Here is a 16,633-nt window from a genome sequence, read left to right on the forward strand (position 1 = left end):
ATTTTGTGATATTTCCCATCTTTTGAATTTTATGGGGGCGGGACCCACTACTTGAATTGACCAGACAAGGAAATCAACCGTTAGGGTGGCAATCTCGCGAATGGATGACAAGACAAGGGGTAAAGCTGGACGGGCGCCGAAATTTCCTTCGATTCGGACAGTTTTTGAGCCGCCCGAAACAGAGCTCAAAGTCCGATGGCAAGTTTGCCCCTCTCCTCAAAGACAAACATATTATCCTCTTTCCATCAAATGACGCTTCCGTCCCCAATTCCCCATGTTTTCAAATTTCAAATCAATTCTCTTCAATAATCTCAACTAAAACACACTATTAAACCAACCATTTGTCGGCCAACTACAGGCTACAGCTACACGCCAAAATAAAAAAAAAAGAAGAGAGAGAGAGAGAAGAAATTAATAATTGACTTGAAAAAAATTAAAGGTAATGGCCAATCGTAGACTTTATTTGATACAAATTATATATCAATTTGGCTAACCAATTACTAGCAATAGCATGAATATTCTTAATATTGTTGTTAAATCTTATGTATTAACTCGTTTTTGTAAATGTGTTTTTTTAACGGGTGCTCATTAGATACTTGTTAAGATTTATCTAATTTAATGTGTATATACACATACTAATAATTATTACTTTTTTTTATATTTATATACTTTTCCTATTATGCCTTGTATTTATTTATTTTCCTTAATTAACCTTACATTTCAAAAAATATGACTACTAAAATATATTTTTAACGAGTTGTCTATAAATAGAACCGTTAAACAGATCCTTTATAAATTGAATTGATGACCACGATAAATATAGGTATTTTTTATAGTATCTTTTCAGTAATATATTTGTCATTTTGCACAAAATTTTTCGATGGACTTCATTTTTTCTTCTAAGTTTCAAACAACATTGAATCGTTAAAAGTACAATTATAAAAACAAAACTAAAGGTATAGATTAACAAAAAGACTTTTTCATCTTTCCATGCATTGATTGCATTCCAAAACTATTTTTTTGCAAATCTTGATAACCAACCATACCCTTTGTTTACACCATAATGACCTTGGATTAAACTATTTTTGCATACTAATGACTTACAGCTTGCCTTTCACAAAAATACAAAAGATCAATGCTTATCCATCATAGAATCCAAAAGATGCCGAAGTAATTAAGAAAATATCGCCAACGTAATTCGGGGGCAAATTCGTCATAACGAACACTAAAATGCTAACGTTATCTGCCCGGCCCTTTCCCCCTTACCCGTCCTATTCAAAAATTCGATCCTTCTTATTCCATCTGCCTTTTCTGCCCTCTGCTGCTTTTCTCCATCTATACACACAAAAAATCTGTACCTATACAATACCCTTTTTTCACCGGCGCCGGGGGACTGAGATCATTAGCCGGACTAGAAGAGTTAGCAACTCATTTCAAACAAAATGGACGAAGACATGGAGGAGAGTGAAGTCTACACCTTCACGGCGGTCGAAATCGACCTTGATTACGAGTTCGACGCCGTTCGCTACTTCGACTTTAGCCGAGAGGAGTCGTTAGCTGAGGCTCATGAAGCCGAGCTCTGGTTTGAAACCGCCACTACTTATCCGCCTTCTCGTAAGTCCTTGCATCTTTTTTTTTTTTTTTAAATCCCCAGTTTTTGGAGGAAATTTTATTTTTTGTTAGCATTTAGTTAGTAATTCTTTATTTGAACAGAATAAAAAAGATCAGATTTTACAATCTTAGTGGGAACGCTGGGGCCATGGGAGGGTTTTAGGAAACTTTTTGGTGGTTTATTATGCTATTTCATTGACTTGAGTGATTAGTTATTTTGTCACATTTCTTTGCCAATTTCTTGTTTTCTTTTTATTTTTTGTGGTGCGTGTTTTCGGTTTCGAAATTCCTATCCGGAGCCTGATATTTAGCAATCATCGTTTGCATTGTAGTTAATTCAGTTATTTTAAGCTCTCTCTTTTCCGGATTGATAAAGAATTTCTGGCATTTAATTCGACTTTATTTGTACACACTGGGATGATGCAATGGCAGTGATGAGAGTTGGCATACTGTCCGTGGTAGGGTGACTTTATCATTTTAAATTTAGCATTTTTTTGGGTAAGAAACACGCAATAACGTGTGTTTGGGGTACGTAATTTCGTCGTTGTTGTAGTACAATAATATGCTGTTGCAATGTACAAGATGTTGAATTGCAAATATACTTTGATTTCACACTTGTTGAGAATTTTCATATTGAAACTTGAAACTTTACATCTCTTGCATTCTTTTTCAGCTTTTGTGGCAAGGTTGTTTAATGTGAATGATGGCTTGATGGAAAATGTAAATACATCCCCAAAACCTAAGCACGTGGAGGAAGCAAATATGTTAGAGAGTGATTCCGATAATGAGGTGGATGAAGAGACTTCAGCTGTGGACAAAGGTATAATTTATATCCATAATTTTTACTTGTTTCATTTCACGTAGTTTATCTTTTAGCTGCAACATCCATGAGGACTGGCCGAGCATGTGCCCACCTGTGCTCTGAAAATGTTCATTAGTTGTTTGTTGAACTCAATGAGTATATATAATACCACCTCATCTGACTGATAAAAGTTAACTGCATGAGCATGCAATGCTCCAAGATTTGCTATTTATGCGACTCTGAAGTGGGCGAAATACAAGAGGTACTAGTGTGTGAGACCGTCAATACTAGGTTTTGAGGATGGTTGCATGAAAAATTGCTCAGACTGTTAATAACCATCCATTTTAAACCCTATTATCTTATTAAAAATAAGTTTTGTCTCTAAGAATAAATTTAGAAGACTTTCATGAAGCATATTTGCTCTTAACTTAATGCTCCCTGCTGTTGATGGTTGAACAATTACTTACTTGAAAGGCATCCCAAAAACTTATCGGTTAAATGCAGTTCATGAGGGAGCTTCTTAAGAAAGTTCTCTTCAGGCTGATAATCATCCTAAGGTGACATGGGTTTTCCATTATTATGATTCTTATTTAACAGATGGTGGACAAAAAGAGTTCAACAGTAGAGAGACTTCTGCAATTTTGCAGAATAGCAACCAACAAAGGTTTCAGAACCACCAACAATTGGCTTCAGGTCTTATAGCTTCCTTCTTTCTGGCATTTGTGCTTCAGATTAACTCTTAGGATCTAAAATTTACGCTGATCAGAAAGCTCATTTGAATTTGACTTAATTTTCTAAATAAATGAAGTTTTTGGGTTTCAAACTCTAAATATAGCTGATAAATATTGCCTTCTATGGAATAACATTTTTGAGTAGCAAAAATGTTTAGATCTTAGTCCTCTTCTCATGCTTTCTTAGGTTGAAAATTATGCTTAGGAAACTGTATTCTGTGTAGGGTTAACATTCTATAATCACATGAAGAAAGATAGTTTAAAAGCTAAAACAAAGTCCAGTGTGAAGCCATATCTATCAAGGACTTCAACCCTAATGAAACCAACAGCAAGTCAATTGGCCAAGCAGAATGAACCTCGTCAAATGTGTTCTTCCAGGTATGTATGTATATGAAGAGATTATACTCCTTATTTCCTTGTTTTCCTAGACTATCTTTGTATTGTTAATGCATTTTACACAATGTTCTCTTCTCTCTGATAATGATTAGTATAGACAATGTAGAGTTTCTGGAACTGCTAAGTCACCTGGCTTTTTTGGGCTATTGATATCTTTGTTATACCATCTAGATGTGGGTTCAATTTCGGTATGCTTGAACTGATACTGAGTAATATACATTATTGTTGTCTCAATTTGCTAGAGAAGGAATGTTTACCAATCATATAACTCTTTGACCAGTGTTTGAGTGCACTGCCATTTGAGCAAGCTATTAAAGGTTTCAAGTCCTTATCATCTGACTAATTTCTTTCCTGAATCCTAGGTTTCAGAGGCAGTTGGTTGATAAAAATGAGAAAAGCACAAATAATTCTTTTGGTGTTGAAATTCAGGCTGCCAAGAGACAAAAACTTGAGGGAGGTCACTTGAGCAAGGTACTTTTTTGTTGTTTTGTGTTGATTTTCTTGGTTGCTTTAATCCACATTCAACTCTTGTATATATCAAATGCTTTTTTTACTGTTTCATTGTGATGGCCAATTAGTCACATTTCTTTATTTTTTCTTAGAATGTTGTTAAGAGTATCAGGTAGTCCTTTTGTTGGATATGATGAGCATAAGAAAAGGCCAAGTGAAGAAGAAATGAGACAGAGATATGAGATCATAGCATTTCCATGGTTATTTTTATTTGATGTTTTGATATGCTTATCCTTAGATGTTATTGGCAGCAATTTTTTTTTACTGTTTAAATTTAGTTTGTCTACAGCAGACACGTGCTATGGTTGCATGGATCATCTGCTTTTTGAACGCTGTAAATGAGCTAAAAATGTAAGGATGACAAATTTCCCATCCGGTAAAACAATCTTGGTGTGTTGGAGAGGAGTCTTGCTATTGATTGTTGCAGCCAATGGTCAAGTCTCCAGCATGCTTTTGTCTTTTAGATGACTTTGTCATCTTCATGAATCACTAATATCAAAGATCTGACATTTTTTTTTTTGGAAAGGGACTAATATAATTCTACAATTTCCTTTGTGCTTTTCTATATTCATTTCTTTGTTGAGAAAGATATTATATTATTTCTGTTTTTACAATATACTACTACTGATGTTGTCAACTATGTTAACGCTCATGGGCCACTGCTGTTACTTGATGTAATGATGGCAATGCGACAATATTCAATCATCATTCATTATGGCCATAAGGTGTCTGCTCAAAATTGCAGGATACAATGTTCTTTTAGTGCATCACTGAATGATCAAATCCTTATGGTTATCCTGATATATCATACATTTCTTAAGAACCTTATAAGTTCACCTCATTGACATTGTTGTTTTTTATGTGTTTCAAGTTTTTGTTTTTGCACAAGGATATTAATTTAAAGTGTCTACCTATTCTGATTCTCTGGAACAGGTTATTGACACAAAGCATCAAGTGAACTTTGTCCACAAGGAGCCTAAAAGGGTAAGTCACTTCCACTGGAAGTATGAAAGTCAGCCAATTTATGTACTTGCTTATAATATGGTATTATTGATAATTTTGACCCTTAACTCCTGCACATAAGAGAATTTGGCCATGACAAGGTTAGCCGAGTGTGCTGTCTTAAAGTAATAAGGCCCAGCTGGTTGGCATCTGCAAGTCTTGGTTGGTTTTTTATTTGATTGGAGAAGGCAGTTAGGGAGGGATTGGGGGACTCTTAAAATGGCTTGCATTTGTTTTAACCACTGTGTCTATGTGTGTCAGACGTGACAAACTATTTTCGTAGATTATCTGGAATTGTATAAAAGTTGTAAATTTTGTAGCCATTTGGTGCTTTGATAGCCCAGTGATTAAGAAAACAGTATATATAGGACTTCTCATTGCATCTTTTTCTAAATGAATTTTTGGTACATGTGATGTGCTCTTGGAATGTTCCACAGGATGGGATTGTTGTTGGCAACACCGTGCAGACCAAGTTGAGGATTACTATTCCTCGAGAACCTGATCTTGAAACAACTTACAGGGCTCACAGAACGAGGTATGCTATACACATTGCTGAGTTCTAAGCGGAGATATCTTTTTCTGAAAACATCAACTGATGCTTCTAATACTTGAAATTCAGACCTAAAACTGTTGAAGAACCTCGAAGTTTGACATCAACTGTTCATAGGTTCAAAGCTCTCCCATTGAATAGAAAGGTTACTCAAAACTGTTTTATCAAAATCTTTTACTAACTGCCTCTGGTTGTACATTGCTAAAAGTAAACTATTTGCAGATACTTGAGGCTCCTTCTTTGTTGGCTCCGAAAAGAAGCACCCCTAGAGTGCCAGAGTTTCGTGTAGGTTCTTTAACCATTGCTTTTCGTATTCGTATGTAATGAATTCGGCTCTGTATAAAAACTATTTCTTTTCCACAACTTTTTAGTCTTAAATTCACAGTGTGCAACATAAGTGATATCCACATGAAAACCTCTTGAATATATTTTTGAAAATTATCTGTCACTAAAATGTGTAGGAATTTCACTTGAAGACTTCAGAGAGAGCTATGCAGCACACTGCAATTGCTTCAGTGTCTGCTGCATCTTTCAGTAATTCCAACAAGGTTAGCTATTAGACATATTGGATGTGATGAGATTAGGTTCTTGTAGTGTATGGTATTCTATCTTTGTCAGCTATACCTGTTGTTCTTGACTTAAAATAAAATGAACAAAAGTAAATTGTGATGTTACTCTTTGTAAATTTTTTCCTGCTTTGTGGCATTCTATGATTTTTAATGGTGAGGCTGACCATTTCTGTTTACGGGGCTTACATTTATCGTATGAAAGAAATGTCCCCTTTACTAATATCTGAAATAATAATGCCTTGTTTTCTGATTAATGCAAAACTTATTTCAGGAGGTGGAGAGCAGGAATTCAGCCTCACAACAATGTAGAGATGAATCCAGAAGGTAAATTTAGTGGAAGCTTTAGTGCTTTTTTGTAGTTTACTTTCCAAAATTTCTCTACCACCTTGTGACGTTCACAAATTCTGTCTAGTGTTACTTTTGGTTTCATAGCTGTCCTGGTCTGTGTTTAAATTTTAGATTGTCTGAGAATTTGGGTACCCTTTTTAATGAACGGCAGGCCTTAAGCATTCTTTTTTTTTTGGCTGTGAATGTTACTTTCACTACTTTTGACATTAGTGCAACCCTGGCACTTCATTTTCTAATCTGTCTTGACGTGTTCTTGTTAGTATCCATATCGACATTTTCAGCTCCACATGCGTTCTTTTAATCTTTGGGCTGAAAGCTTAATTACACTAGTAGTTGCAATGAATTTGTTTGTTTTTGACTTGTGATTATTGTCATGCTTACTGTTTCTCCTCTCTCTATCAGATGTAATGTTGTAGATACATCAAAAGAGAGGTCCGAGTTATCTCACAATTTCAAAGCTCTCCCTCTTAATAGGAAGGTCAGATGTAAAACATCTCTTGTAGAACTTATCAAATTGTTCTCTAGGAGTTATTGATGGTTTCTAGTACAGATACTTTCAAGTAAAGGAGACATTGGAGTTTTTAGAAATAGCAAGAGAGAGATCACAGTTCCAATGGTAGAGAGCATACCATATTTCAATTTGTGGTTTGTTTTCCAGTTTGGCAATTCTATTTCCTTCTTATGTTTGTTCGCTCTATCTTACAGGAATTTAATTTCCATACAGAAAAGAGGGTTCAGCATAATCCACCAATTGAACTTTTTAACAAGGTAAGTCCCAAGATATCTACTCCAAGACATGCAGCAGAACTTCTGTTATTCTTCCACATTGACGGACTTCTACACTTCTTTTTTCTATGCCAGCTCTCTCTTACGTCTGAACCCAAATCAAAGATAAAGCTGCCACATCCTGCCAGCCTACCTGCAAAGGTAAGACATTTTATTTTAGAATTGATTTTGTTTGTCTGTGATGAATTCAACTGCTTATGTTTTCTGAATGAGAAATCTTTTTTCCTCTAAGGGTTCAAAAGAAAACAGATGGGATTCTTTTCAGGAAGAACAACAGGTATGCAAGGCTGTTCCATGATTTTATTTTCATTTCTATTCCAATAGGATTCGTAATGATTGTTTGAGAGTTGTTCTCTGTTAATTGCATAGAAAGCTGACAATCATAAATTTTGAAATATTATTATTATTATTTTTATTTAAGGTAAAACATGACATGAAAGAAAAACTACCCTTGAATGGAGGAAAGCAGTTCGGCAGCAACGTGAAGAAAGCTGATGATGGTTTAATCTCTGGCACCAATAGGTTAGTGGCTTTAGGCTTCTGAGTTTCTGAAGGTTATCTGTTGAACTACATATTCTGAATTGAGTTGGTTTAGGAGTTTGGGAGTTCGCTGAGAATAAAGGCCAGAGGTCATAGCTGCATCATTGATGGGCAGCTATTCACCTAAGCTTTCATTCTGATCGAAGTTGGCAAAACCATACAGGATATATGGCAAGTACATTCATTGTCAAAAAATTGAAGATCGTTAGGCAAATACATCCACAGTGAAAATATCGAAGCTTGTTCAGCACAGAGGCCAACTTTGAGGAACCTTGTTTTGGTTCTGCAAATCATTTTTTTGCAAGTCATGCCTGAAGGCAATGATACTACAAGTTAATCATCTCAATATGCTGAATGTTGTTGGACAGTGTACAGAAACCTCATTCCATCTTCTTCAGGTTATACACCATCGAAAGTTTACTGTATCAGAGCTTATAGCTAGACAGAGAAACGGCTCAAGATATTATATTAAATTATTAATATCTGAGCTGCTGCTTGTAATCGACCTTAAGCTAGATGGTTAGTTGATAAAGTGGTAGTTTTTCTATTTGAGAAGAATAATTAGTTGGTCTAACTGTTTCCAGTAGTAAAAATGCTAGAACTTTGCTTCCATTGAATGCACCAGATCTTCATCCCTTCCCAAAATTTCAGCATATCTCTGAGCATGGTGCTATTTAACCAAATATTTTGCTTAATATAATCGTATAAGATGGAAACTCATCTACTTCTCCTCAAAATTGGTATATGGAGTTGCTGCTTTTCTACGGCTGCATGAAATCTGTATGCTAGTAGCAGAATTGTTTATTTCTAGAACTCTCTTACTGGTCATGAGCACGTTGATAATTGCTGCAGCATTCAAATCTGTTCATTTCTACAAACACATGCCGTGAGTTGTAAAGGTACTGAAAGTTTTTCTGCACCATTTTCTGCGACCGAATGGCCTACTTACTGTATTTAAGAAACTGACTTATTGGACCATCTGTAAATTTCATTCTCTTTGCTATCAAAGTCTCCTTAGTTCTCCCCATCAGAACCCTTATTTCCTGAGTTATGCTTTCTTGTGGTAGATACAAGAGATAGAGGGGACTGCTTTGTCCAACGCTTTATGTCACAACTCTTTTTCATGGGTTTTTTCTCCTTTGCAAGCCTTCTCTTTTTTATGGCAATGGCAAGGTCATTTGGGAATAATGTCCGCCAGACAAAAGCATGGAGCAGTGTGGAGACAAACAATATTGACACCAATGCTGATGACATAAAAGAAAGAGTCAAGGCAAGGCCTTTGCTTACTGCTGAAGGGGCTGCCTCTGAATACTTGATGCTTGCTATTGACACTGTTGTCATCGGGAAGGTATAAGACCACCATGCAACAGAAAACCTACAGAATGCAAGATTATTTTTGCTGTTGGAAAAAGTTCTATATTCGGAACGCGAGGAAAAAGAATGTCATATAGCTATCTAAACAATCGTATATCTTGGTGAGGGTGGGAAGATAAATCTGCCTACAGCAATTTAGACAGTCAAACCCTACCTGAATCCCCTGAAGAAGTTGATACGGACAACCAGTGATGAGTAGAGAAATAAAGCAATGAAGTAGCAGGTCCTTGCCAAGCCATCAAATTCGCCATAGACAGCTCCCCAAGCAAGGCTTGCTGCAGCTGGAGTTGCTATAAACATGGAATAGACGGGGTGTAGCTCCTTAGGGAGTGCTTCACTTGTTGGCAATCGCTGATACAATGTTACAAACACCACCAGATAATGAGCAAACCCAATGGACCACAAGAACTTGCCAGCTTCTTTCCATCCCACTTTGGCAGCCAATATTGCTCCAACAAAGTTTCCAACAACTGAGAGATGGGAAGATGGATTTGCCACCTTGCAGAGACGTCGTTTTCCGCCCGAAAGCCATTGACCATAAATTTTGAGATCAAGAAACAGAATTGGGGCCATAAAGACACACCAAATCGCTGGATGAAGAGTTTCTGGTGCTATTCTCGGTGGTGCTCCAATGGCTAAGAACATGCAGACAACCCAAGGTGCAAAAAAGAAATTGACTCTTACTGGATGAAAATACTCTCTCTTGACTGCTTCAAAATACAATGCACATTTGAGTGCATAGGTGACAGAAATTGCAACAAGGACACCTACGGCCAACAGCCACAGCACAAAATTGATGAAAGGTGTAACATGAAGGAATTTGGTAGATGGACTGCTGGAGAGAGCACGCCAAAGAATGGCCTGACTGCTAAGGCCTAAACAGATACCAAAGCAACCAATTGGGAAACGAAGGAGGAATGGCCATTTCTCATCTTTGGGTAACAGTATGTCCTCCGAGTCCTGCAAAATGATTAGGAAGAAATTGACACTTTGGACTCAGCAAGAAGCTGGTAAAGTAATCAGGGATAGTGCTAAAGAAAGCATCATATAATGGAAAACATGCCACTGATCTCCTAGTGTGGCGGTCATCAATTTTCACTCGAAGGTTGGAAATCCAATGGTACCTTGACTTGGTCTAATTCAGGCCCTCTAAGAGCAGCAAAGTATCTTCCTGCGGGAACACTCTCGTTAACAGATTCACCATCATGTTGAAGCCCTTCTCCAGGAGCATCTTGATTTTTCTGAATATGATCAACCCCACTCTCTCTCTGGGGCAATGCTGAATTCTGTCTACTCAGAGCAGATTTAGTTCTGAAGATGTTGAAGTCTGCTTTCCTTCCTTCAACAAAGTGACGAGTTGAGCCATAGTCTCCAAAACTTGTTCCGCTTCTTCTAAGTAATTCACGTTGATCTTTGGTTTTAGACTCTTTACTCAGCACCGAGAAGCCTGTCTCCAGGGAAACTTGTCTGCTAAAATTTCTCCGAGCCCTCTTTCCTTCCCTAGCTTTAACAAGCCTGTGAAATCGGTTCTCTGCATTTTCAACATTGCTGGCTATCTCTTCTTCTCCTTCTGCTTCTTCGTCTTCTTCTTCTGGCAAGATCTCATGGATGTCGACAAAATGAGTTTCCAGGAAACTCGGAGAATTATTTGACTTTGTATCCATTTGTATTTGTGCGTATAAAATTTCGCTTCTTTTGTCAATGGAGGAGCCTAGGTTAATTTAATGCTTGATATGGTTTTCATGCATTACAATTAACTGATTAAAGAGACACAGAAATATTTGTACTTGTATGTAATTTATTAATGTTGGTAGGATCACGAGAATACAGTGTATACCATAGGTGGTTGTTTATTTGGTGCATGAAACGAGAACCAAGGTTTCTTTGAAAAAAGTAAACTGCTTTAAGGGGTTTCTCGTGAGAGAAGAAGAAGAAGAAGCAAAAGTTGTGGTTATTATCAACCATGATTTGAATTTAGGTGCAAAATGCAAGAGGCATCAGTCTGCCATACCATGCTTTGCTGGTAGATGAAGGAGGTTTCCACCTCTAAATTGCTTCACGGGCGCTAAAATAGTGGGCAAGAATGGAAGAAATCTACTGCCTGGAGTCTTCGATTGTTGAATAAAGTTCTGCGGAGTTTGACCATGCTGAAAACCAATCACCAAACTGATCACCGCTGGTCATGCACCACTCAGCATTAGAGAATACCCATTTTTGCGCTTTTAGATAATTATTCTTTGACTAAACTTTTGCAGTATATTCATTTCTTGACTTTCAGTGCTATTTAACAGTGTCGAGAAAAGACTTTTGCATATTTAATCCTTCGCACACATACATAATTTTTTTTTTCAAGGGAAAAAAAGGAAGAAAAGTCTTAAAAATCGAACTAGGAACGTCATCATGACGTGGTTAGTCTTGGGGATGAAACACCCACATTTGCTGCAGCATTTTTTTGTTTAGAAGTTTTATGAGATCCTAATACAGCATGATCAATTTGGAATTAGAATTGTCTCTCCCTTTTAAACGGACGTGGGTTTGTTGCGAAGGCAATGAAGAAAACCTAGGACGATCAAGTCGCAACCTGGGCTGGGAACTATTTCATGTGTGCATCCAGACCTAGACCCAACAAAACTTCAGATCCTTGACATCTTTGTTAATCAGATTTTGACCTTCATTGTTACAGGAAAAGATCACCGTGATAATTTTTATTGTTACAAAGACCAAAAATTTGTTATTTTTCTCAGGTCTATATTCTAGTTTCTCATGGTTATTCATGTTTATTCTTCTTTTTTTTTTCTTTTAATTTTTGGTATAGTCATGAACAATTAGTTGGATGAAAATTACATGTTGAAACAGAGCTAATGTGACACAACACAAATAAACAAACATAAGCACGTAAAAGCAGTTAACTGAAAATAATGATCAGTTTTGTCATTAACACACATTAGGTCATTAATTAATGCCAAAAGAAAGAATCTAGCTAGCAATTTAGCAACTGCTGAAGATCTAATTGCATGCTCTGACATTTTTATCCTGTGCTACCATTTGCTTTGCAAAGAGAGGGAAAGAAGAAAGAAAAACAAAAAAGAAGTTGTCCATCATGCATGGAATACTGGGGCACGGCTCAGCATATATTCTCTCTGAAGCAGACAGGAAACTACAGAAAAATCCACTTCTTGTTGAGATTATTACGCAATACAAACGAGTAGTTTTACTTTAGCCTTTTCCGGTCATAGCAGTGGAAGAAGATTTGCAAGCAATGCCAATTGGAAACTTTTAGTGTTTTTAAAGACCATTTCCAAAACGGGTTTATTGTGTTCCTCCTGAAAATGTGTTTTGCTATTCTCAAATAAGCAAAAGATGGCGATAGTTTTCTTTTACATACATTTCAATGTTACCCAAATAATGACAAAAAGGAAAAAAAATCTAAAATAAGGGCTTTGTATGTGATTACTCTTGCTAGTCCACGAAAGAAGTGGTACATTTGTGGAATGGACAATCACTGTGCATCCGGGATGAAGCTTGCTGTTGATGTTACTACACCTGATTTGGGATCTCCTGCTTCTGCACCTGCTCCCAGTTCCAACCCTCGCTCAGCTGCAGTTAGAAAAATGGCTCCAACATTCTTTGCTTGGATTATTGCTGCATTTGGTGCATTCTTGATGGTGTAATACATACATACACAGGCCCAGAGAGCCAGTACTGCTGAGATAAGAATATGCTTTTGCATTTTTTTTCATTATTTTCAAGTCAAATTCTTATTGTATTTTACTTTTCTGCGTTTCATATACATGACATAGAAATGATATATATAATTATGTTATGCACTGTTTCCTCTAGCGAGATTGTCTTAATCTTGCATTTTTTTAAAACTTGGCCTAACGTACTTGACCAATTAAAAGATATGTATTCTCGAGTTAGATCTAGATAGGGTGTGTAAACAAACTTAGTCAAGCCAAATCTTTAGTGTTAAAATTTGTTTGATTATTTTATCAAATTTAAAATTGTGTTTAATTTCATTTGTTTATCTATTGAGTCGAACTCAAATAAACATTTATCAAGGCGAGTTTGAGTAACTTAAGTTTTTACCTATACATTTTTATTTTATCAGTAATCAAGTTAAGTTTAAGCCGAGCTTACAAATTTATGGAATGCAAAATACTATTAAAACTTGATTGGATTAGTTAACTAATTAAGTTCGAATATGCTCTTGTTGAGCCAAACTCTCTTTGAGTATCGAGTAATTTGATTGATCTTTTAGCCTTAGATCTAGATGGTGTGACCAGACTGACTTGGAAATGTGTTTGGCATGAATATGTATATTGGTGAAAATGAGATAAAAAGAAAAATATTTCCTCTATGTGTACGTCTTGGACCTTTCCCTTTGTAATTTTGGAGATAGTACTGAAGTTTGATGGAATTATTAATTGGGATCATGCAGGCTACTACACTAAAATTGTCGGACTCTAACAAACTTCTTTTCAAGGATGGAGAATGGATATCTACACTGCTTCTTGGCCAGCAACCAGCATCAATACAACAGGTTAGGGAACCGCGGAACAGCAGTGACCGTTGCCAGATCAACCATCCCTGACCAGTATAACATTTTTTGAACGTTTTGTAATTTTATGTAAATTTTTTGTATATCCTTACAATAGAGGTGTGATATTTTGTTACTATTTATGTGAATTCCATATGTAATAATTGTGTCTCTGTTATTAAGTTTTACAAGTAATTCAAATAAAATTACACCTTGTTCAAAAAATATTATATTGTTCAGAGCTATTGTCACTAACAACTGTCCGTGGCCTTGGTCCGGTAGGCCATTATTGACAGATCAACTCGGCAACTAATTTTCACACAAGTGATTAACAGACCTTATCATAAAGGAAGAAAAATATGAAACTCTTAAAAGTAAACGAGGATTTTAACCGGTTAGCCCTCTTTGTATTGGACGCACCAGCCTGCCATTTTCTTAAGGAGGAAAATGAAATTTTTGTTCTCCATAGTGGATCATTTGAGAAACATAGAGAAGGAAAAAAAAATGAATTGGCTTTTACCACTTCGACCGTGGCAAAAGACATTACTCTAGGAGATAAAGATGATTGGAAGCTAGATTTTGATTACCAAGCTTGGGCTAAGGGAAAAGAGTTCTACGTTTGTGACAAGCTCAGTAGGTTCACAATTATTCAAAATTTTTTGGGTCACCTTCACATTTCTTTTTTATTTTTCCTTTTCCGGAATCCTCAATTAGCATAACATCTTTCACCTTGTAGAAAGAAAAAGTTCATATTAATAAAAAAAAAAAAAAGTACACGTTTATCGTCTTAGATAAGAATTCTCAAAATGGCTTCTCAGAATGCATCGTAAAAGTACATTCCATAAACAGTAATTTTTACAGGATTAGAATAAGCTAGCTACAAGGTAAAAACTAAAAGTGGGGAAAAAATGGGCGCTGCTTAAGATTAATTCGTTAAGCCGATAAACGCAGTAAAAATACAAATAAGATGTACAAAATAAATATGGAACTCTTTGCTATAGTGCGTAATTAATTGTTAATTGATTTGTTTTATTTTATTTTATTTTTGGTGATATTCAATTACATAAAAGGAGCCCACAACGTAGAAAAAGTGTATTGAAAGGGTTTCAGAGAATACACCAATCCAGCTGGTCAAAAATGCTCTAGATAGTGGGAAAGATGTAATCACTACTCTTGCAACTCCAGGAAAGAAATGGTACATTTGACTTTGAGGAGCTGCAAACCACTGTGAATCTGATCAGATGAAGCTGGTTATTAACGTTCAACAAAAAGAGGGATCATCTGACGAGAAATCAGGGACAGCAAAAGCTTTCAGTTCTGGACACTTAGAAGACATGGATGATTGCTTCATTTGCTCTCTTCGCCATGACAATGTTCTGAAGTTTGAGAGGCTGCAATGGAAAGATTAGTGCGAGATTTTAATCAATTCCTCCACTATGATATAGGGATTGCTGAAGTGAGATGCATGTATATATTGCTAATTATTTCTTCATTCGTTTTTTCTGATAATTTCAAATAATTATAAGTCCTAGTGTTTTTGCAAGGTTATGGACCATTAATAAGGTCCCCAAATTGTTTTAGGACGTATTATGAAACTCTAGTTTCTTTTTAATTTCAATAGCTTCCCCCCCCCCTTTTTTTTTGGAGAAACAATACAACTTAATTTATTAAGATAAGCAAAGGTAATTCACTAGTTTCTTAGATTGTGTCAATCTGTAATTAATACCTTTTACTTGATTGCTTGGCATGAAGGCCAAATTAATTGTTGCGGACGTTCTTGAAAAAAAAAAAGACATTCAAACAAGTAGATCGAGTTATGTAGTAAAGATTATCAATTGTGTTAAAGAATTTTTCAAAGACTCAGCATATGCAAAAAATGGTTAGCAGTGAATGAAGTAAGCCAATATCAGAAGAGTTGCTTGAAATCTTTTTGGGAAAGCAACATAGGAAACCATTACTAACCTGTACACTTCCACATAATTCATATCAAATAATTAAAGCTCAATGAGGTGTCGGTACATTAATCTCTAGAACTTAGAACCCTTAAAAGATGAATTAAGAAAGAAAAGATTGCCAGAACTAAAAGTGGAGAGAAGCTGACAAATGAACAACGAAATTGAGAGTAAATGAAAATGAACACCAAAAGTAATACCCACAAGGAACCGAAATCATCTGCAAATGCTCCACAATATGTTTTTGTGGAGAATAAAAATGCTGGTTTGTTGTACTAAAAGGTGTACTATTGTACTACACTACTTGCCTGCTTTTAAGAATATATATATTTTCTTTCCCTAAATGCATGCTTATATATGAGGCTCCTTGTACATGTTTAAATACTTTAACTCGATATTAGAACTCTTTCACAGAAAACTCTTGCCTATGTTATCACTTCACATTGAATTGGGATGAGCTGGTTTGATTTGTACGTCTAGTCTTAGTTTTTTTTTTCCCTTCTTTTTGCTTTTTTTGGTAATGTTAAATACGTTTCATTATATCAAAAAGAAGCTTTATTTATTCATTTTGGCCTGTTGCTTTATGCCGGAAGAGAAGCTTTTTTTTTTTTTTTTTCCCGGTGTCCAGTCTGCAACAATTGCAAGTTGCCACAAAAAAAAAAGGGTTCTCAAGGATCGATCGAACTCAGAAACAACCAAAGGCATGTCCAGCATATGCGAGGACAAGGAGGCCAAAAGTATTGATGGGAATCGGTCTAACTTCCCTGCTCTATTGTCCAAATGGAGATTTCGAAGCGAATATCCAGCAAGCTGGAAACAAAGGCAACCCTTCCTGGCTCAACCAATCCAAATACTGTTTTCCTTATTACATTGATGATTATTTCAAGGTACAGAAATTAGAATGTTATATAGACAATTTTTT

The 16,633-nt window shown here is 36.0% G+C and overlaps 2 protein-coding genes and 1 long non-coding RNA gene across 4 annotated transcripts; 1 reads left to right on the top strand and 2 right to left on the bottom strand.

Moving 5' to 3' along the window:
• Nucleotides 1-1,317: 1,317 nt before the first annotated feature.
• LOC113703075 (uncharacterized) lies at nt 1,318-8,076 on the top strand. Of its 2 annotated transcripts, XM_027224295.2 has the most exons (18): nt 1,318-1,614; nt 2,285-2,431; nt 3,011-3,106; nt 3,369-3,522; nt 3,903-4,011; nt 4,984-5,034; nt 5,490-5,587; nt 5,672-5,747; nt 5,825-5,887; nt 6,064-6,150; nt 6,443-6,495; nt 6,922-6,997; nt 7,070-7,135; nt 7,225-7,287; nt 7,381-7,446; nt 7,538-7,582; nt 7,727-7,827; nt 7,901-8,076. In XM_027224295.2, the coding sequence occupies exons 1-18, from the start codon at nt 1,443-1,445 to the stop codon at nt 7,917-7,919; spliced, it is 1,542 nt and encodes a 513-aa protein (XP_027080096.1). In that variant the 5' UTR covers nt 1,318-1,442; the 3' UTR covers nt 7,920-8,076. The 2 variants fall into 2 exon arrangements, with proteins under 2 accessions (XP_027080096.1, XP_071918277.1); XM_072062176.1 differs by lacking the exon at nt 6,064-6,150.
• LOC113703074 (guard cell S-type anion channel SLAC1) lies at nt 7,074-10,996 on the bottom strand. Its single transcript, XM_027224294.2, has 3 exons — nt 10,344-10,996; nt 9,374-10,179; nt 7,074-9,220 (listed from the first exon to the last, which is right to left on the bottom strand). The coding sequence occupies exons 1-3, from the start codon at nt 10,881-10,883 to the stop codon at nt 8,860-8,862; spliced, it is 1,707 nt and encodes a 568-aa protein (XP_027080095.1). The 5' UTR covers nt 10,884-10,996; the 3' UTR covers nt 7,074-8,859.
• A 3,768-nt stretch (nt 10,997-14,764) lies between these two features.
• LOC140013130 (uncharacterized) lies at nt 14,765-15,930 on the bottom strand. The gene is made up of 2 exons (XR_011820203.1): nt 15,722-15,930; nt 14,765-15,150 (listed from the first exon to the last, which is right to left on the bottom strand). It is a non-coding gene; the product is annotated as an uncharacterized lncRNA (long non-coding RNA).
• Nucleotides 15,931-16,633: the final 703 nt, after the last annotated feature.

The sequence above is a fragment of the Coffea arabica genome, chromosome 8e (genome assembly GCF_036785885.1).
Source record: "Coffea arabica cultivar ET-39 chromosome 8e, Coffea Arabica ET-39 HiFi, whole genome shotgun sequence".
Classification (NCBI taxonomy): Eukaryota; Viridiplantae; Streptophyta; class Magnoliopsida; order Gentianales; family Rubiaceae; genus Coffea; species Coffea arabica.

Excerpts from the sequence above, each read along its gene's own strand:
- LOC113703074 (XM_027224294.2), bottom strand. The coding sequence starts at position 10,883 with ATGGATACAAAGTCAAATAATTCTCCGAGTTTCCTGGAAACTCATTTT. Across the intron at positions 10,180-10,343 it reads CTGAATTAGACCAAGTCAAG|GACTCGGAGGACATACTGTT; the intron begins GTACCATTGGAT and ends ATCATTTTGCAG. Across the intron at positions 9,221-9,373 it reads AACTTCTTCAGGGGATTCAG|GTTTTCTGTTGCATGGTGGT; the intron begins GTAGGGTTTGAC and ends TGCATTCTGTAG.
- LOC113703075 (XM_027224295.2), top strand. The coding sequence starts at position 1,443 with ATGGACGAAGACATGGAGGAGAGTGAAGTCTACACCTTCACGGCGGTC. Across the intron at positions 7,136-7,224 it reads GAGAGATCACAGTTCCAATG|GAATTTAATTTCCATACAGA; the intron begins GTAGAGAGCATA and ends TCTATCTTACAG. Across the intron at positions 7,583-7,726 it reads CTTTTCAGGAAGAACAACAG|GTAAAACATGACATGAAAGA; the intron begins GTATGCAAGGCT and ends TTTTTATTTAAG.